General features: G+C 44.1%; 1 protein-coding gene across 4 annotated transcripts in view; it reads left to right on the top strand.

Annotated features, from left to right (window-relative positions):
- Window positions 1-21,745, top strand: part of ASCC1 (activating signal cointegrator 1 complex subunit 1) — an 82,734-nt gene that overhangs the window by 37,538 nt on the left and 23,451 nt on the right. For all 4 annotated transcript variants that reach the window (XM_066621698.1, XM_066621697.1, XM_066621695.1 and 1 more), the window contains one exon: window positions 856-932. In XM_066621698.1, coding sequence (XP_066477795.1) covers window positions 856-932 — 77 coding nt within the window. The remainder of the gene's footprint in view (window positions 1-855; window positions 933-21,745) is intronic.

Here is a 21,745-nt window from a genome sequence, read left to right as displayed (position 1 = left end):
TCTAAATCAGGGGTCTCCAAACTTTTTGGCCAGAGGGCCGCATCAAATATCTGCTGTGGTTTTGAGGGCTGGAAAAAAAATTTAAATAAATAAATTAGAGATGGAACTTAGATAAGTGAATAAATGAATGAATGGGCTCATTCATTCAACCTCTCTGGCCCTCAGAACACCCTCCAGATACAATCAGAGCACAATTTTAGTCATGTTGAGTTGAGTGGGCCAGAGGCTTTCAAGGGACAAGAGATTGGCCGTGGGCCGGATAGAGGCTTGCCGCGGGCCGCATCTGGCCCCCGGGCCTGGGTTTGAAGACCCCCTGCTCTAAATAAAATAAGACCTAAGTTTGCACAGCTGAATCCTGTGTTAAAGTGGTGGTACTAGCGAGGATAAATTGCAGTTGGGTAAAGTAGACATGAGTAGATGTAGTTAAGGAGGCCATTCATCTGCTTTTGTTTGTTCTTAGCTTGCTGACATTAAGAGATTAGAGACACCTTGAAAACAAGGATGCATTGCTTGGGTATCTGATTTTTCTGTGATTTTAAGAATGTACTCTGCAGGATGATCAGATATTTGATGCTGCACTTGGTAATTCAAGAGAGGAGAAAATGCTTTACTGCTGAAACATGCCTTGACAGAGCACTAGATATTAGATTCCGGTTTCCCTGGATGATTCTGTTACAATGAGCTGTCAGCCCTGCATAATCCTTGCAACAAAATTGATGACTCTTGGAATTTTGACAATGTACTTCTGGAAATAATTTGCGGTTTTCTTTCTTGCATAAAGTGTACTGTGTGCTACAAATACTTTTAGTGGCATTGAAACAATAAGAACTCTAGTCTCACTAATTTCTGTTGCAGCTGAAGAACTAAACAGCAAAACTGCAGGGAAGTCTTTCAAGGAGAGGGAGTCATTTGATGGCCGAAATATACTGAAGGTCAGTATGAAAAGACAGTCTAGTTTAGCTTGTGCTAGATGACTGTTCAGCTGGATCTGTATGCTGAGTCTAGTATTCTGGGGGAGGAAATATGTTCATAGACCTGGGAGTGAATAAACAAAAAGTGTCAGGAAGGCAGGAGGGGTTTGTCTGCTGAGTTCCTATTCTGGTGGGGTTTTTCCTATGCCGTTTACTCCCACTTTGGAAGGAAATGGCATAGCAAGAACAGGTGGAAGAAAGAAGCTGAACAATTTGTACTCTGGTTTATGAATGTCAGCTCTTGCACAGATGTTCTTAAACTAGCTGATGATGAGAATAAGTATGGTGCAACCTCTTTTCTCTTAATGTATGCAAAATCAGAAGTTTTAATCAATAGTGCTGGCTCCCAAGGACTGCACTGATACTTGGCTCTGAGAGGAGACAGAATGGCTGTGTGCACGTTAAAGCCTAATGTAGCTCTTAGGTGTTGCCCATACATGCCCCCTTTTTTGCTCCTATTTGCACTCCCAAAACCTTCCCTGCCCTATTACTATTTTGTCCACATGACAAATTACAGGGGTGTTAAAAACAGATTCTGATTGGCTTGTTGTGTGAACATAGAGCAAACATGCAAACAGAAATTTGTGCTTACATTAGGGCAGTGGTTCTCAAACATTTAGCACCGGGACCCACTTTTTAGATTGAGAATCTGTCAGGACCCACCGGAAGTGATGTCATGGCTGGAAGTGACATCATCAAACAGGAAAATTTTTGACAATCCTAGGCTGCAATCCTACCCACACTTACCAAGAGTAAGTCCCATTTACTATCATTGTTAAAAGCATATATATAGTGGCCTGTTAAAAGTACAGATGTGTAACTGTTCTGCAAAAGCAGTCACATAGCATGGTAGCATCAAGTCTAATATACACTGCTCAAAACAATAAAGGGAACACTTAAACAACACATCTGAAATCTGAATGAACGAAATATTCCTATTAAATACTTTGTTCCTGACATAGTTGAATGTGCTGACAACAAAATTACAACAATCATCAATGGAAATCACATTTATTAACCCATGGAGGTCTGGGTTTGGTGTCATACTCAAAATTGAAGTGGAAAAACACACTACAGGCTGATCCAACTTCGATGTAATGTCCATAAAGCAAGTCAAAATGAGGCTTAGTAGTGTGTGTGGCCTCCACGTGCCTGTATGACCTCCCTACAACGCCTGGGCATGCTCCTGATGAGGTGGCGGATAGTCTCCTGAGGGATCGCCTCTCAGACCTGGACTAAAGCAGCCGCCAACTCCTGGACAGTCTGTGGTGCAACGTGGCGCTGGTGGATGGAGCGAGACATGATGTCCCAGATGTGCTCAATTGGATTCAGGTCTGGGGAACGGGCGGGCCAGTCCATAGCATCAATGCCTTCACCTTGCAGGAACTGCTGACACACTCCAGCCACATGAGGTCTAGCATTGTCCTGCATTAGGAGGAACCCAGGGCCAACCCCGCCAGCATATGGTCTCACAAGGGGTCTGAGGATCTCATCTCGTTACCTAATGGCAGTCAGGTTACCTCTGGCGAGCACATGGAGGGCTGTGCGGCCCCCCAAAGAAATGCCACCCCACACCATTACTGACGCACTGCCAAACCGGTCATGCTGGAGGATGTTGCAGGCAGCAGAACGTTCTCCCTGCTGTCTCCAGACTCTGTCACGTCTGTCACATGTGCTCAGTGTGAACCTGCTTTCATCTGTGAGGAGCACAGGGCACCAGTGGCGAGGTTGCCAATCTTGGTGTTCTCTGGCAAATGCCAAACGTCCTGCACGGTGTCGGGCTGTCAGCACAACCCCCACCTGTGGACGTCGGGCCTTCATACCACCCTCATGGAGTCTGTTTCTGACCGTTTGAGCAGACACATGCATATTTGTGGCCTGCTGGAGGTCATTTTGCAGGGCTCTGGCAGTGCTCCTCCTGTTCCTCCTGGCACGAAGGCGGAGGTAGCGGTCCTGATGCTGGGTTGTTGCCCTCCTACAGCCTCCTCCACGTCTCCTGGTATACTGGCCTGTCTCCTGGTAGCGCCTCCATGCTCTGGACACTACACTGACAGACACAGCAAACCTTCTTGCCACAGCTCACATTGATGTGCCATCCTGGATGAGCTACACTACCTGAGCCACTTGTGTGGGTTGCAGACTCCGCCTCATGCTGCCACTAGAGTGACAGCACCGCCAGCATTCAAAGGTCACCCAAACATCAGCCAGAAAGCATAGGGACTGCGAAGTGGTCTGTGGTCACCACCTGCAGAACCACTCCTTTATTGGGGGTGTCTTGTTACTTGCCTATGATTTGCACCTGTTGTCTACTCCATTTGTGCAACAGCATGTGAACTTGATTGTCAATCGGTGTGGCTTCCTAGGTGGACAGTTTGATTTCACAGAAGTGTGATTGACTTGGAGTGACATTGTGTTGTTTAAGTGTTCCCTTTATTGTTTTGAGCAGTGTATTAAATAAAATATTGAAATGAATGGGAACCCACCTGAAATTGGCTTGTGATCATCTAGTGGGTCCTGACCCACAGTTTGAGAAATACTGCTTTAGGGAATAACTGCACTGCAGTCACTGGGTACAATCTAAAGGAAATGATGCATATTTAATTTTTAATGAAATGTATGGAATCTTACTGTGAACTATTGTTCACTTACTTGTTTTCAAAGATTTCAAGGGGTCTAGCTTGCTCAAAAGTGTATTCAGTTAATTCACATATTTAGGAAAATTTGAAGGTATGGTGATGAGGTGACTTATTCAATTTTCTAGAGTGTGTAATGTTGCTGCTTTACTGGTTTTTATGTTAGGAGATTTGCACCTCAATCCTATGCAGGTCTATTCAGAAGCAAGTTCCATTCAGTGGGGTCTACTCCCAGGAAAGTGTACATAGAATTGTAGCCATAGTTCTGTATTTTTATGTAAATTTGGAGGGTTGTCATTTTTGTTCAAGCCTTCGGTATTTATGTGGTGCAATAAAATCAATTGTTCTAGCAAGTGCATAGCACAGTGGTTCTCAAACTTTTCCAGCTTGCACCTCCCCTGATCCTTATAGCCATTGGCCATGGCTCCCCATTACAACATCCCACCTCAGTTACCCCCAAAATGGGGATGAAGGTGTTATAATTATACACTAGAAACAAAAAACAGCTGCCAGCACTCTGAGTCTGCAATCCTAACCACACTTACCTGAGAGTAAGCCCCATTGAACACAATAAGACTTACTTTTGAGTATACCTGGTTAGGATTGTGCCCTGAGTTTGTTAGCAGCACACCTGGAGGGTTTTGGAAAGGGAGGGGGGAAGAAGTGGTGAATTTGCTGGGGGAGGGGAAGACTTTTTGTGTGCATCTGCTAATTACAAACTGATGCAAACTGAGACCTAGAGCCTGTTTGGCTGGAATCCTAACCCCACTTTCCTGGGAGCAAGTCCGATTGAACACAATAGGACTTGCTTCTGAGTAGACCTAGCTAGGATTGTGCCTTTTGTCTTACAATAGCAGCCAACAGAGTACCCCCACCCCCAAAGGAGGCAGGAGGAAAAAGGGGATGGCTGAAAAGAAATGGGGATTTTTATTTTTAATCAATTTTTGGAGACACAGCCATCAAGAGTGGTTTTTTCTCTTTTTTGAAGGGCAACAACAAGCCCCCAACAACAAGGTTGTTGACTTGTTGAAAAGCGGTATATAAATACTGTTAATAATAATAATAACATGGGAAGTACCCCCCCCAAGGAGGAAAAAGGGGGATGACTGAAAAGGAAGGGGTATTTTTATTTTTTTAATCAGTTCTTGGAGACAAAGAGTTTGGAGACAAACCATCAAGAGTGGTTTTTTCTCTTTTTTGAAGGGGGAGGAAAAAGAGAAAGGTGAGGATCCTGGGTTAAGCTGACACATACCCCATGCCTATGTAGGTCTACTCAGAAGTAAGTCCCATTTGAGTCAATGGGGCTTACTCCCAGGAAAGTGTGGAAAGGATTGCAGCCACGCAGAGCAAGATTACAACTCACCCCAAAGCAGATGGAGGGCTGCTCACATACATACACCCAGCATGTAGATGCCACCCCTGTTTCCCCCAGGCAAGATGGAGGGATGCAGGCTGGGGCATTTGGACACCCCCCACTAAGAGCAGGCTGGCTCCCTCCTTCACTGAGCTGCTTGTGTTGCTGGCTCCCTCCTTCGCTGAGCTGCAAACTCTGCCCTCCCAGTTTGAAGCCTCTTCTCTTCTCCTCTCCTCCAGCCTTGACCAATCCCAGGATGCCTAGGGCAAGGAGCACACTGGGAAATGTAGTCCTTGGGGCGAGGTTGCACATGGAGAGAGCTCCATGAGATGCGGCACCTCTGCCTGCCCAGCCAGCCTTCTCTCCCCCCCACCATGTTTCACAGCCCACCCAGCCTCACGCTGCCCCACCCACCTCTGTTCACAGCTGCAGAAAAGCAGCAAGTCATCAGGCAGCAGAGCAGCCCAGCCCAGCCCCTCTCTCCTGGCTAGCCACGCCTCACCAGGGAGGCGGGATGCACAGATTGAATACCTCAGGCATAGAAAATCTGAATAAATAAATGAACTGTTGCTGAGGAAAAACCTAAGTTTTGGGTACTTAGGCTATTTGCTATTTGCATCAGGACTCAGAAATAGTCCTGAGGCTATTTGCATCAGGACTCAGAAATGTGGGCAAAAGCCCATGAACATTCAGGGCTGGGATGGGACAACCATCCAGTGGCATACTCTGGCACCCGTAGCCATGACTTGCAAACGAGTTTAAATAGAATGTGCAAAAATAATTAGCAGATAGTGAATGGAGTAGTAGAAGATGAACATGTGGTTAAAACAGTGAACAAAAAAGATACTGTGGGGAGCAGAATTTGAAACAGAAATTAAAGGTAAAGAGTGAGAGAAGAAAAGGCCAGCGAACAAAGAGTTACAGTAATAAAGATGGATGGTAATAAGATCCTGAGCCAGAGCCTTAGAAATATCAGTAGAAAGAAAAGGAAAAATGTTGGTGTATGAACAAAAATTATAACTTAGCAACTTATAACTGAGTTATAACTGAGATAAGAATAACAAATGAATAAAAATAGCACTGAGATCACAAACTCAGAAAGATAGACAGCCACTTTACCAGTACTGTCTGACCAAAGAGGAAAGAGAAGACATAGGGATGACAGTAAATTCAATTTATCCATGTTGATTGTAAGGTGTCACTGGACCAGCCAAGCAGAGTAACAGTAAGTCAATGATGTCAGAGTGAACGCAGAAAGTGAATAAGTAGAAAGATAAATGTGAAGGCTATCTACATGAAAATGACAACTTAAGAAGAAATGGATGGATGAGATGGCAAAAAAGAAACCACAAACAAAACCTTGGGAACACCAACTAAAACAGGAGGTGGAAGATTTTGCAAATTGTTGGCAAAGGGATGGCCTGAAAGGGATGGCCAAGATAACCATGGGACTTAGGCTTCAATGCTATGCATGCTTACCTGGAATTAAGTCCCATTGAACTCAGTGGGACTTACTTTAAGTAGACATGGCTAAGATTGAGCTACTTATCTAGCTATACTGGAAACTTCACTGTAGTGAAGAAGGGTTCTGCTGGGAGCCAGTCTAGAGTGCTGCCTGATCTCCTCCAAGGACTCAAAACTCATGGTTATCAAGAACCACATAAGCTTTGCAATTATATTCTAAATGGAAGATTCTAAACTCATGAATTAAGAGGTGAAAAAGTTGGAAAGATGTACAGTAGATACTCGCCTATAGTATGTGAAATTTTTGCCAAGTAATCAAGCTCCAATTCTCACTTCCCTTATCTCTGGGTCAATCAGAGGGCAAAGCCTTTCAGCTCTGAAAAGTTTCTTTCTCAAGTGGCAGACAGAAAGGTGCCAAGTTTCTCAAGCAGCAGGCAGGCACAGCTCCTTAGAAGCAATTTGTTAACCTTTTATTCTCCTTCCTTCTACTGCAGCCTGGTTCTGCTTTGCAAATGCTTGCAAAGCAGGTATGTTTTTTGAAACTCCAGGATGGGAATCCTCCTTTCCATCTAAAGCAGGCTACAATTCAATGCACCCTTACTTAAGAATAACACCCATGGAAAGCAGTGGGTCTACTTCTGAGTAAAAAGGTTTGCAAATGTATGCAGCTGCATCTCTCTGCTGTGAATTGAATTGCACACTCCCAGTTACGTGTTATGGATTGTATGTTGTACGTAAAACTTCTGGCTTCAGACACCTTAAAGGTGGATTTGATTCGTGGTTCTCCTGCAGTGGTTGCCAACCTTTTTCACTTGCATATCCCTTAAATTCCCTTAAATTATCACTTCCATTTCCATAAATTGTACCCTTCATATTAGCAAAATGTTTGTAATTAGTAATACAAGCCCTCATCTCCTCTACATGAAAGCCCGGGCTTCATGTATTTATCACAGTGTTTTCTCTTTTCATCTGTTTGAAGAACAGAAGACTCTGCCTTTGCACTGTTTTGCACCAGAAGTGTGCTGAGAAATTCTGGGTGATTGATCACTTTCCATATTATGTTTCAACTTTTTTACTGTGCTGGTTTTCAATCACTGGTTCATACATGAATTGATGACCAAAAACTAGCTATTGGTGGGGCTTTCACAGCCAACTAGCTACCTCCCTTCCTGCCTTGCTGGTCCTTGCAAGGCATTCCTGTCTTGCAAGGCATTCTGGAGTATGACCTACCTTTTTCTACCATTATTCCATTCTTTTTCAAGTACCCCTAAAGGTCCTGTTGAGTATCCCTGGAAGTACATGAATACCAGGTTGGGAACCACTGTTTTACTGGTATGTTGTTTACAGTGCACTTACTCTGACAGTGCTTACTAAAAGGTGATTAAGACTAGAATTTAAAAAGAATGAAAATGTATCTTGTGATCTTTTACTATGTTTTTAATAAATTAGAGACTACAGTTCTTGGGTGACAATTAGTGGTGGGTTATTTTTCAGGATCTGACCTCGAGTAAAATCAGACAAAACTATAGTCAGACACCCCCCTAAGTTTAACCCCTGACTTATCTGAGGGTCATAGAAAATTCCATGATCATTGGCTCAAAACCTGTCCTTGACTTATCTGTGATATCGACTTATCGGCGAGTATGTGCGGTGGTTTGATATTCCGTGGCAAAAAAAAAACACCTCATGGATGTCTTACAGATAAGAAAATTCACATGGGTTTTGCATCTAAACATGTGCTAAACCATGGGAAATGTCTGTTTTCAAGTTTGCACATTTCATTTGGACCTTCGGCCTTCATTCCATTTGTGCTTGCCCTGTCCTTTAATTTGGTAGTAAACTCAGGGCCCAATCCTAGCCAAATTTCAAGCACCAGTGCAGCCACAATGCAGCCCCGAGCTAAGAGAACAAATATTCCCATACCTTGAGGAGGCTTCTGTGATTGCCCCACCACCACTGGATGCAGTGCACACCCCACTGGGACAGCTGCACCTGCACTGGAAAATTGGGTAGGATTGAGCCCTCAATGGATACATAAATAGCTCCACTGGCCTTCTAGCATGTCCTCCCAAAATTGCTTGGTAACAAAAGATGTTTTCTTTGCTGGTCATACAATGTACTGTTTCTGGCAGTCTGGGACATGGACTAAGTAGAAACACAGTACATTTTACCACCCAAGTCTATTATTTGTACCCCTGCTCTGTGAAATGTAAGGCATAGCACTTCTTAAAAATGTCTCTTTTTAAAAGCTGTTCCAGCCAAACAAAAACCAGGCCTTGGCTATTAGATGCTTGCAAGAATGCCAATCACTGCTTGAAGCCAGCTTTCCTGTGAGAAATGCCATCTTTTTTCAGCACCCCACATTCACTGGTCACTTATTTTTTTCCTCCTTACCAAAGCGCCAGAGCAATACCAGTGGCACATATTAATTCTCATTAATAACTCAAGTGGAACCCTGTCAAGCCTGACCATTGATCAGTAGTGCATTCCTGCTGAGCCATGCACTGATAGGCTTCCTTGCCATGTATATATTAGTGCCATGCTTCTGCCAAGAATGTTTCTTTTATTTACAAAAAAGCTTCATCAGCTTTGCAGAAAGAAACCAAATAGCAGGTTTGTAATGAATACAGCTGCAATTACTGTCAGTTGCATACCAGCTGCATTCTGCGATCCAAATGCAATGTACAAACTTATACATCCTCTTACTCCTCAAATTGTAGCCTTTCAGATTTTGCTTTCAATTCAAAATTAGTTGTTGACTAATTATTAGCTTTGAGTAGGCTTATGTGACAAGACCAATGATTGGGTTTACTCTCCCCATTTGCTAATTTTCAGACCTATGTGATAACTAAGAAGTAGGACATGCCAAATAAAGAACAAGCCCCTTTTATTGAACAACATAACCAAAAGAGATCAAGCAGTAGTATAGCTTATAAAGGCATTCCAGGTGAAACATAGTAATTTATGAGCCATGTGCAAGTAATGATTAAAGAATACTTCCAAACTCCAAAAGGGAGTTCAGAAAACACATAATTTGGATACAGTTAAATGCAGCAAAGTAGAGAGAACTTGATGTTTTTAAACCTGTTGATTTTAATACTATGAAGCTATTAGCATGGCATGGTATCATTAATTGATAGTATGGAGAATCAATGCACTTTTAGTGAACAATGCTTCCAGGATTTACCTCTTCAGTTTTCCTGCATCCTTCTCAAAATGTTGTACTTTCTTTTAGGAGTACTTAAAAAGAATAATCTTTTTTGCAGTTATTACATTTACGATCTGTTAACTTACTTTGAACTAATCGCATTTATGTTAGGAAATTTATTAGGGTTTTCCAACAATTATCTAGTTTTCACACTGTAGGCCTAAAACCATACCCACTTTCCAGCACTGGCATAGGTCTGCCAATGGGATGTGTGCTGTGTCCTGCAGTGGGGGGGGGGGCACTCACATAGACCTCATCAAAGTAAGGGAATGTTTGTTTCCTTACCTAGGAGCTGCATTGCCCTTATGTCAGTGCTGGAAAGTGGGTTAGGATTGTGCCCTGTATGTGGCAATCAGGTCTTGGGTTTCAGTACATCCAGAGATTTACCAATGGCAGCCAAGCTAGGCAAAAGTAAGGTTTGTTACAACACAGTCTTATGCATATTTTTTCAGAAGTCCCACTAAATTCAGTGTGGTTTACTCCTGAGTAAGTATGCATAGGATCAAAATACAAAGATTTGATGCTAGATTCTCCATCGATTAAAATATTTAGTTGATCAATCATCTAGAGCAGGGGTGCCCAAACCCCAACCCGGAGTCTACTTGCAGCCCTCGGAGGCTCCCAATCTGGCTAGCGGGCAGCCCCCAGTCTCCAATGAGACTTTGGCCCTCCAGAGAATTGCTGGAGCCCACACTGGCCCGACACAACTGCTCTCAGCATGAGGACAACTGTTTGACCTCTCGCATGAACCGTGGGACAAGGGATCCCTCCACTGCTTGCCGTTTCATGTCTGTGATGCAGCAGCGGCAGCAAAGGGAAGGCCGGCCTTGCTTTATGGAAGGCCTTTTATAGCCCTTGGTGCTATTGCAAGACCTTCTTTCATTCATATAAGTTCCATGTCTAATATATTCTAATATATTCATTTATGTAAACTTATGTAAATTTATTTAAATTTTAAATGTAAATTAATCCCCCCCCCCGGCTCCCAACACATTGTCAGAGAGATGATGTGGCCCTCCTGCCAAAAAGTTTGGACATCCCTGATCTAGAGTTTAATTATATTTGCATATTATCAAAGCATTAGTCAAGATGCCATTTTGAGTATATTGTAGGAAGTGCAAGAACAACTGACTTAATAAAGCCTTCCACTGATAGAGGCCCTTAATTTTTTTCTTATTCTTACCTTAATAGAGTAACAGAGCCAAAGTAACTTCAAAAATGAAACTACATAAATAAGCTAGTTGTATCAGAAAGCATAGTGGTAGTTTGCCTCTCTTGAACTTAAACATATCTGGCCCCATAACTACCTCTAGCATTGTGGCACTGGCCCTACCACACTGATTGAATACCATTTGATATTGAGGCACTTACATTGTCCTAAGCTTTAATTTACGTGAAGTATCTTGAGGCTAGCTGTACTCATTGGCGTTGCTAGGGGGGGTGTTTCCTTCAAACGTTATGGCCAAAACACTGGAAAGAAAAAATGCATGGAGCCCTATGGAAAGTGAAAGTGAGCTGTATCGTGCATTTATTCGTGAGTAGGCGTGCTTGCCATAGTCTGTCGGAAAGGGCAGGCTGAGAGGACTCCAACAACACCAGAATGGTCCCTGATCCAATGAATGCAGCCCCAAAAAAACACCCGAGAAGGAGGTCCCTCCCTCCCAGCTGCGAGTCTATTGAGCCTTATGGAAAGCAAAGCAGCCTCACGCGGTCCTGTTTACTAGTGAGGCTCGTACCTTGGCTGGTGGTCAGGCCAGGCAAAGGGGAATGGGAGGACACAAAATGGTCCCAATTCAATGGAGCTGGAGTGCAACAAATGCTCCAGAAGGCAGCCTCCTCCCCCCCTTAAAAGGACAAAAAAGAGGCTTCAACTGTTAAGGAGAATGTTCTCTATTTTGCACTTGTAAAGCCAAGTGGGTCTTTATCTTGAAATAGAAGACCTTTAAACTGGGCAAAGGGGAGGGCTGGAAATCTCACTGATTCTTTTTGGGGGGTTGTTAGTTTGCAGGCAGACTACAGAGTAAGCTCCATTGACCACTGTGGGACTTACTTCTGAGTAGACATGCATAGGCTTGAGCTCACAGGTTGCAATTCTACCCACACTTTCCTGAGAGTAAGCCCCATTGACCACAACAGGACTTACTTCAGAGTAGATTCACTTGGTGGAACAGGACTGGCTCCCCCTTATTTAATTATTTCTTTTATTTTAATTTAATTATTTATAATTGTTTATTTTAATTTGCTTGATGATGTAACTTCTGGCCATGACATCACTTCCAATGGGTCCTGGACAGATTGTCATTCTAAAAAGTGGATCCCAGTGCTAAGAGTTTGAGAACTGCTGCAATAAGGTGTTAGTAAGTTGACACAGGGGTGTGTGTGTGTGATTCTACAAGTTTTCAAAATCACTAAAAATCAGAATTTGGAGGAATAATACCTTCATGTTATATATCAATCAATGTGTAATTTCATGCAGAATGCAATGAAACAAACCACATTGGAATATAACAAAAGGTATAGCCAAAAAATCAGTCGGGGTGATGGTACATCACCATGCCCACCACCTGGGGTGTTGCCCCGCCCACTGCATGGGGTGACGTGAATCCTAGTGATGCCACTGGCTGTACTACCTAGTTTATTTATCTAGAGCAGGGAGGGGATACTTTATAGCAACATTAGGAGCAACATGCTTTCCCCCATGATGTTAGTGCTAGCTTGGCAAGACTGGTGGCTTGAAAATAACTATTTGCAGGGTGGGGGCTTATCAAGTACCCAAATATTTGGATAATAAATTATCTGAGGAGGAGTCTGGTCTCAGAGTTCAAAGACTGAACCCAGCTGCAATCCAGGAAGACTATTTGAGTGAAAAATGGTAGATATTTATTGGGAAACACAGATGGGCTTGGGTGTGTGAAAGGGTATGAGGCAGGAATTTCAGGGGTCAGGAACTAGGCAGTTGGATGCAAGAATCTGGAAGATAGTATGCAGCAGGACTGTGAAAAGCAGGAATGTAGAAAGTAAGGAGCAGGGAGACAGCAAAGTCTGCTAGTACCTTGTCAGACAATATATTACTGACAGCTTGCAGTAGTTATGAAAGGAGTTCTGGCCAGGTTACTCACTGTGTCCATATGACTTGTTGCGTTTTGGCCGGCTGTCTGAAGACCCAAGATTTATGTGCAGCTCAGATAGCTCCTGTAGTGGAGCCAGGGTTGCAGAACCTGAGGGGCTTGGTTGGAATTCTGCAGTCCTGTGCCTCTTTGATGCATATGATTCCACCACTCAAGGCAAATGTAGAGCTCATTGATGAAAGAATGTAAGGAAGGGTTGTATGTTAGGAAGGACAGCCAACTGCAATGAATCGGAGAGATCAGTGAGTTGAGACCCAGGTGTGAGTTATAAGTTGATGAACAGCTGCAGTCTTTTAGAGTCTAGATGCCAGGGTTTACAGCAGGAAGCTGAGGCAAGCTGGAGACTGTGGCAAGGGATGATATTTGGGAATTCTGCCAGGAACCCTAGAAACGTATTTGGCAGAATATGTGAGGATGGGCTGCTTGGCCGAGCAGTACTAGGAAGGAGGTAGAGGGGACGTGTTTTGATGTTTCAGCTTGTAGGTGACAGTGTCTGTTCTGACTGTTCATTTCTGCTCAATAGCTAAGAGCACAGAGTTCAGACATTGCCCAAGCAAGCTCAAAGACTGGGGTATAAACAAATAAACGATATCAGATTGGATGGAGTAGGCAAAAATACTTGAAGACAGAAGGCTGGAATGGCAAGCAATGAGTTTAACAAGGACTGAAGTTTACCAGTGGACTTTTGTGGAGGAACCTTGCCTCAGCTGCAGACCTCCGCAGCCCCGTGCCCGGGGCAAAGCTCCGTGATGGCCCCCCCGCAGGCTATTGCTGTCACCCCCATGCAGATCCGCCCCCTTACTTACTAGAGGCTCACGGAACCTTGTGTGACCGCAGCCCATGCAGAGAAACCTCTGTGAGGTTCCTGGTGCTATAAACTGTGCTTCCAGCAAACCGGAAGCAGAGTTTCCGCCCCCATCAGGAGCCTCAGAGAGGCTTCCGTGGGGTCCCAGCAGCCGGCACCTGGATCATTTGCCCCATTTCACCCTATGGTAGGCACACAAGTGCCTTGCCTGGCATTCTGCCATACTATAGCTACTAAGTTTTAGAATGTCACGTTCATGAGAAATAGTAATCATCCTGAAATAAATCAATTTTTACCACAATTCTCTGGATTAAACAAAAATTTTTGTTTATTTTTGTGAAAATTGGCAATCATTTCTATATTCTTGCCCTAAATGGAGAATTAAAATGAAATGCTCTTAAGTTCTTTCCATTTGAAACATAGTTTCATTTAGAGGGGGAAGGACCCCTTGCTCTAATAGATACTGAAAATTAAGATTACGAATACTAACTAGTGCTAATAGCATAGGTATTAATCTGCAAAATCTTTCTAGAGATTCATTGGGTGGCATCTTAGCTAAAAGTGTGAAATGACAAATATTGAATATTTACTTTCCATTTCATGATAGTATGATTTTAATGAAGCTTGGCATGATGGTGAGGATTAATTTAACTAAAAATAAGCAATGGGCTCAATCCTAACTCCCAGATTAGGCTGGCACAAGTCACTTGCGCTGACCCGGGGGTGTTGAAAACATGCCATAAGGCATATTTGCATTGACTTAAGAGTCGGGGAGGCCAGCGCAAGGAGTTGCACTGGCCTCCCTGTACCAGATCCAGGCCCAGCACGGTAAGATTGCATTGGCTGAGCTTGGCCAATGTGGGGGGACTGGAGAGGAGGCGGAAGGGAGGAGTTCTGGTACAGGGAGGGTGAATGGCGGGTGTTCTCAGAGGCGGGTGGACAGGGAGTGGGAGGTGGGGCCAGGACCTGGCAGTTATGCCAGATCCTAGCCTCGTTCCCCGGGCAGAGCGGAGCTGCTCCAGGCCACTCCGCTTTGCTCGGATCTGCGCCACCTGCTGAGGTGGGCCACAGTTGGCCCCAAACCTGCGCTGGATACAGCACAGGCCTGCTGTCCTGCCTGTTCCAGCCCAGGTTAGGATTGCACTGAATGTATCATAGTTTCTAAAACAATAAAAATGCTGCTGCTGTTATTATTATTATTATTATTATTATTATTAACAGTATATGTACTGCTTTACACACACACACAGGTGAAGCCTATTTATCCGCATTAGTTCCTTTCCTTGACTCGTTGTGATTAACAAAAAACGGGTTGTGCTAAATTCCATAGAGTTATGCAAATACACTGCAGCCTGACACTTCCAGATGGAAGGAAACTAAGGCAGCTGTTATCAATCCCCTCCTCTCTGCTCCATACTCACCCCTCCCATTGCCAGCTGTCCCGCTGAGCTTTTAAGAGTCTAGCCTTATGTGTTTCTACTCAGAAGTAAGCCCCACTGTAGTCAATGGGGCTTACTCCCAGGAAAGTGTGGAGAGGATTGTAGGCTAAATCACATGCTTTGTTTGCTGGGAAGGCTTGCAGCAGGAGCAGGAGAGCTTGCAGCATCTCAGTGGGGGGGGGGGAGAATTTGGCAAATACTCCCTGGGTTTTTTAAAGCAATCTCCTGTTGCTACCACACCTGCCCCGTGTGTGAGAGAAAGCAAGAGCGAGTGCGAACGAGAGAGGGAGCTCCACCTTGCTGCATGTGTTCTGGCTACAGAGGTTTTCCGCCCCCCCCTTCCCCTCTTCAGCCTCTTTGCTGGCTCAGGGGCTCCAGGAATGTTACTGTTCCTTGCAAGGGGAACCTCTTCCAGGGCTATTTCCCTGCCTGGGTGAGGCGGAGCATTTTTGCAGTGTTTTGAGTGAGATGCTAGCATAGGGCAAAGGAGGCAAAGGTGTGTGTGGCTTTCAGTACCCCCACCCCAAATCCGTGGACAAATCCGGAGACAAATCCGTGGATAAATAGGCTGCACCTGTATATCAGAAAAGTCATACCCTTAAGTGTAAAATTGGATGTGATAAATCGTATCAATGAGGGCAGCACATCTGAGATGTGACACAGGCTCGCCATTTATCTTTGTTTACTATCGTTTACTGTGTGAATTTGCAAAGGAAAAAATACTATTAAAAACTGCTGAGACTGTTGGTGGTTTAATAATGTGTAGGCACCCTGTTATGGAGAAATTTTTGCTACAATGGACAGAGGATTTGACAAAATGCCACTTTTAGCTTTGGGAGAAAATGAGAGAAAAGGTATTGTAAGGGGTGCATTGCTGCCATCCCATTGCTTGTGAGGCATATCGCCACCCTGAGGTACTGCAGCAAGAGATCCATGCCACAGAGGGAGGGTGCCCTCTACAGGACTGAGGAATTGTGGAGATGGTAAATTGCTGTGGGGCAGAACTTAATGCTGTGTCAGAGCTGGGATGGGAAGAGGGTTGAAGCACCCTGTCTCCTCCATCCTGGGGATGCAAGATGCTTCTGGGAGGTTGTGGCTGGTGCCCAGCAAGCTGGGCCTCCATATCTCCCTCAGCTCCTTCCCCCAAGGCTGCCTAATCACTGGCAGGGAGATTCTTTTGTAGTTTCCTCTCCAGCTGACCTTCTCCTCCCTGCTGTTCCTGGTGTCTACCCCCCCCCCCAATGCTCATTTGTGTTAGCTGAGGCAAGCCCAGACAAGTGCCTGCTCAGCTTGCCTTCAGACTTGCAAGCTTCCCAGCTACTGGCTTTGCCATGAGTCCTTTCCAACCCCCTGAGTAAGTCTGCGAACAGACAGGCACAATTGAGAGATTCTAAGCACAGTCAATTGAGGAGGCTGGTGAAACAGCCAAGGTTTTGAACTTTAAAGGTAGTCATGGATGGTTCTACTACTTCAGGAAGAGGGGACACTTGGATAACCTCAGGGTTATAAGTGAAGCAGCATCTGTCAATCTTGCAGTAGCCAATGCTTTTCTGGAAGAGCTGAAAAAAATCATCCAAGAAAGTACCTGCAGGAACAAGCTGATTATCAATATGGACAATAGTGGCTTGTTTTGGAAACAGATGATGTTTCATATATACAACTCCAAAGATGAAAAGCAAGCCCAAGGACATAAAGCTTCTAAAGACACGTTTTGTTACTTGGTGGTAATGCCGAGGGCAATGTAAAGATCAAACCTTTCCTTATATCCCATTCAGTAAATCCACAGACTTTAAAAGGTATCAATAAGATAAGCCTTCCAGGGACTTGGCATTCAAATAGAACTACATGTGTGACTCAACAAGTATTTCTAGATTATGTGCAGAAGTACTTTTGTCCTCTTGTAAAAAATATTGCAAGGAAAGTGACATCATCAAGCAGGAAAATTTTTAAAAATCTAAGATTGCAATCCTATCCAAACCTACCCAGGAGTAAACCCCACTGACTATCATTGTTAAAAACATCTACAAAGTAGTCCTGCGGTTTTCAAGCTCTCAGGGAGTTTGAAGACCACGGTAAGTCCTTGCAGGGGAGGGAGGAGGCAGCGAGGGCATAGGGAAGGCAGCGACGTGATCCCCAGGATCGCGTCGCTCAGGAGGCTGCAGGGACTGGGATGCACTTACCAGTGCCTCCTGCAACCTCCTGGGGGTGCTGGGAGCCCTGTGCGAAGGTCTGTAGGGCTCCCCAGCCTACTAAAAGTGAAAGCGCAGTGATTGTGCTCAGCCTCTGCAAAACTGGGAGTGGAGCGTGAATGCTGCACTTTCACTTTTGAAGACTTGGGGAACCTTGCCAACCCTCGCGCAGGGCTCCCTGCACCCCTGGGAGGCTGCAAGAGGCTCTGGTAAGTCCAGCCAAGCCCCTGCAGCCCCCTTAGTGACGCAATCCTGGGGAATGCATCGCTGCCTCCTTGCTGCCCTGCCCCTTAAAGGAGCAGAGGCTGGGCCCAGCACTGGATGGTTGCCACCTGGAGCAAGGTAAATCTGGGTGGTGGTAAGGGCCTTGGGGGTGGGGGGAGGCATTCTTGGGTGGAGGGAGGAACCAGAGTAGGTAGGGCATGCTCTGCCATATCCTATTCTCAAGTCTGCACTGGCAAAATAGCTGGCCTAGACTTGAGAAACCCCATTGTGTGGCCTGGGGCTTCCCCCAAGGAGACCTCTAGTGGCCCTGCTGGTGCCGCTAGATACAGTGGTAATTATTTTGGTGCCACTGTACCTGGTGGCGCTGCCGAGCATAGGATTGGACTGTGAGTATATTTTGCAGATCCAGAATACAGTGGGTTTTTTAAAATGAGTAGTGTTATGTAGTTGGATTGAAAGGAGAACTAGAAATTTATATTGACAGTTTGTACAGTGCAAAATATTGCATCCATTCCTGATCCCTGCATTATTAAAAAATCTGATAAACTAGAGAATTCAAGAAAATACCATTAGAATGATGCTATGTTAGGAGATTGTGGAACTAAAAAGATTTGGGATCAACTTTTGCTTTGTCTGGAGAAAGGATGATCAAAGGGGGTGGATGACTGTAAAAAATACATTAATAAAAATGAAATCTTTAAGGAGAAAAGACTTATTCGCATTCTCTGAATATAAGCAATCTTTAGACTAGTGATCTAAGAGAGAAAATGAGAAAATACAGAAGAGAGACTGGGAAGAAAATGTCTTCTGTTAAAGTGACTGGATTATAGCAAAAAAGGCAGTCCACTGGACTAAGGATTCCAGGGTGAATTGGATGATAATGGAAATGTAATACAGACAGGCCTGTGATAACTTTCCCACATCTCTTAGAATGATGGTGGAGCAACATGATTTTTCCTCCTGTAATATCTAAAATGCCTAAAATGAAATTCCAACCTTCATCTTATTTCCTCCTATTTTTCTTTATAACTTTAGTCTTCTTCAGTTAGTATGGCAGAAATTGGTTTTGACTATGTTTTTTTCCAGCAGCAGAAGTGAAAATGCCAATGGTTGATTTACAGTGGCCAGTAGACCATAGAGACCGAATTCATTATGTATCTAAGAGAGGAAAAATTTATAGGAGAAAGTGATTCATCAGAAAGGTTCTTTATCCTATTTATGGTACACTTTCCAGAGTCACTGTGAATTAATTTAATAGACACTGTATGGTCTTTCCTACCACTGGTAGTCCAAGTCAAGCTAGTCAGTTGCATAATTCTGGAGTCACCTTCTTTTAGACACCACTATTTTAAGTGGTCCCACAATGTATCTAGAATATATTCTTGTCATTTGTAAGTGTTAACTGCTTGTCTGTTCAGTGCACTATGCAATTAACCCTGGGCAACTGTGCTCGAAAAATGTGGTAAAGCTGCCCAGAGAGTGTATGTATAGCAAGAACCACTAGGTTGCTCAGATAAACCTTGTGTGTATTGCAAGTTGAAACCATCACCTGTTCTGTCTGAAAGCAGTGTTTGGCATTCTCTGCTTCAAGAGATTTTCAGGACAGGCAGGACACAGCTGTGGGGCTGGTTGTATGTTAGCCTATATGGGGTGTAGCACTAAGAAAAAATAGTTTTGGATTGGAATGAAAAAATGAGTGGCTATATTTCTTACATTGTTCTGAAAATCTCAGTAATAAATCATTCTCCAGGTAAATGACAGATGATGGGTTGGGACTCACCAAATGCTTGCAAGAAATCTCTTGTAATTCACCTTAAGGTGCATGGGGACTACTGAGGAGCAAGGCACCATTTGCATGGACTACAAGTGATGAAAAGAGAGAACAGTGTTTCTTGAGATAGTATTATCCATTGTATTTTCCAAAGAATAATAGGGTATGTTTCTGTCCTCAGGAGTTTAAAAGATATGATTTCACTCAGGGGGGTCCATAGAGGAAGGGGAGGGAAATGGAAGCAAGGGTAGACTAGACTATTGTAACACGCTACATGGGGCTGCCCTTGAAGATGGTCTAGAAACTGCAATTAATGTAGAATGTGGCGACCTATGTGCTTGCTGGAGGTAGGCAGTCCAATTCTGTTGGACCACTGCTCCAGCAGCTGTACTGGCTGCCCATTTATTTCTGGGCCCAATTCAGAGTGCTGGTTTTGACTTTTAAAGCTCTGTACGGCTTGGGTCCAGGGGATTTGAGAGACCGCCTTCTTCCATATAATCCAGCTGGTCCTCTCTGGTAATTGGGGAGGGCCTTTTTATGGGTGCCACCATCTATGGAAGAGGAAGGGGTGGTGGCAAGGAGTAGGGCCTTCTCCATAGAGGTGCCAACTCTATGGAATTCCCTCCATCTCATTTTACGAACTGCTCCCTCCTTAGTGGCTTTCCAGCAGGGCATATAGACATTTCTTTTTACACTAATCTGAGTTTCAGACTTTTTAATAAGGATATTTAGGGGCTAGAGGGCCCAATCCTATCTAACTTTCCATGCAGCTGTGCCAGTGAGGCGAGTGCTGCATCCTGTGGTGGGAATGCAGTTACGGAAATCTCCTGAAGGTAAGGGAATGTTTGTTCCCTTACTTCAGAGGTGCATTGCAGCTGCATCGGTGATGGACAGTTGGATAGAATTTGGTCCTTATGCTGATACTTTTATGGGTCTGTGTTTTTTTATTGTTTGCTGCTGGTTTTCTGCTTTTTCTTGCTCTTGGCTTTTAATGAGACTAAGTTTTTTACTGGTTTTAGGAGATATTAATGTTTTATATTTTTAAAATGTTTATATTTTTATTATATCTGTAAGCTGCTTTGAATACCCATTAGGAAGATAAAATGGGGAATACATTTGTCAATAAATAAAATAAACGGGGGAGAAATATGTGATTATTTCAGTTAAATGTACTTAGGCCTACTACAGTAGGGTATGAATACCAGGTTTGCATCAAAGTCTTTATTGAAATATGGGTTTTGAAGGAAATAAGGAGGAATCACTTGGGTGTTCTGAGAGGCAATTGGAAGCATGGGGCGTATGCTAACATGCATAATCTTTGCAATAAAGAGAAGCATAGTACAGTGTTTCCTCTGGGTTAAAGTAACCTTATTTTGGCTCCTTTGGCTTTAATTTACTATTACCTGTGCAATAACCAGTGAGATACATTTTGTAACCTAACTACTTCCAGAGTCATCAATATCACATTAACTCACCTCACTTTGGGAAGCATCCATGGCTTCATTCAAAGTGCATTAAAGTTAATGGAGCATCACTGCAGATATTTCTTTAATTTGTTATTTTTCAGCAGGTACCGTTATTGCTTGCTTAACTCTGCTGTAACACTGATTAAGGGAATGACATCCATTACATGTGTGCAGGGTTGTCTCCAGATAGTCGCCTACATATGATCTGTGATTCATTGATCCCGGGTTCCGGGGGCAGGTTACTAGCATGCTAGCAGTGGGTATTGAAAATAATGGAGCATAGAGGGCTAAATGCAGCCAAGAGGACATTGTTACCAGATGTGCTCTTAAACACACATTAACAAGTACACATGGGGGAAATTATCTCCTGTGCTGGAACCCCATGTAGTGACCAATGGCACAGCTCAGTGATTTGGCATGGAATGAAGGACGTGAGGGCGAAAAGTGCAACAAACCTTTTATTGCTAATATTAAGGAATGGGGATCAGAATAAATTCAGACAACACATGTTCACACAAAGGTGGAAGATTATAGATACATTAAGCACGTTGTCCATTTGACTGCAGATAAGATGAACTAGGTAAGATAGAGGGGTATATGTGGGATTATGGTGAGGCTGTGCCAAGGACCAAGACTACCTGTCCATCACTGCTGGATGGGATTTGATGAGTTGCAGGATGAGAGTGCCAATACCAGTTGACTCTCCTGTTTCCAAGTGGAGTTCAAAAGGTGGAAAAGGCTCTGAAGTAAGCCCCAGGAGCTAGATGGTAGCCTTAGATGACTCAAGGGAGGGAAATAGGACAAGAAAGCCAAAGTTGCTTTTTGGGGAGAAAAGTGTGCATTGCCCACAGGGTTGACCATCCAGCCCACACTGGCACAGTGGTTTCAGTTGCACATGGATAGGGAGGCAAGCAGAAAGGTTGGAAAGGAAATGGGAAGGGGGGCTACCAATCCTTGGTGCCAGCATGGCATGGTGGTCCTTGGACTGCAGCTAGAATACGGGTGGCTTAACGCACCGCTAGTGGGTTGTTGAACACAGCCACTATGAACACAGCAGCAGCAGCAAGGCAGGCAGATGAGAACCAAACAAAG

This window comes from Tiliqua scincoides, chromosome 3 (genome assembly GCF_035046505.1).
Source record: "Tiliqua scincoides isolate rTilSci1 chromosome 3, rTilSci1.hap2, whole genome shotgun sequence".
Classification (NCBI taxonomy): domain Eukaryota; kingdom Metazoa; phylum Chordata; class Lepidosauria; order Squamata; family Scincidae; genus Tiliqua; species Tiliqua scincoides.
Note: the sequence above shows the minus strand (reverse complement) of the source record. Positions and strands in the feature narration are given on the sequence as shown.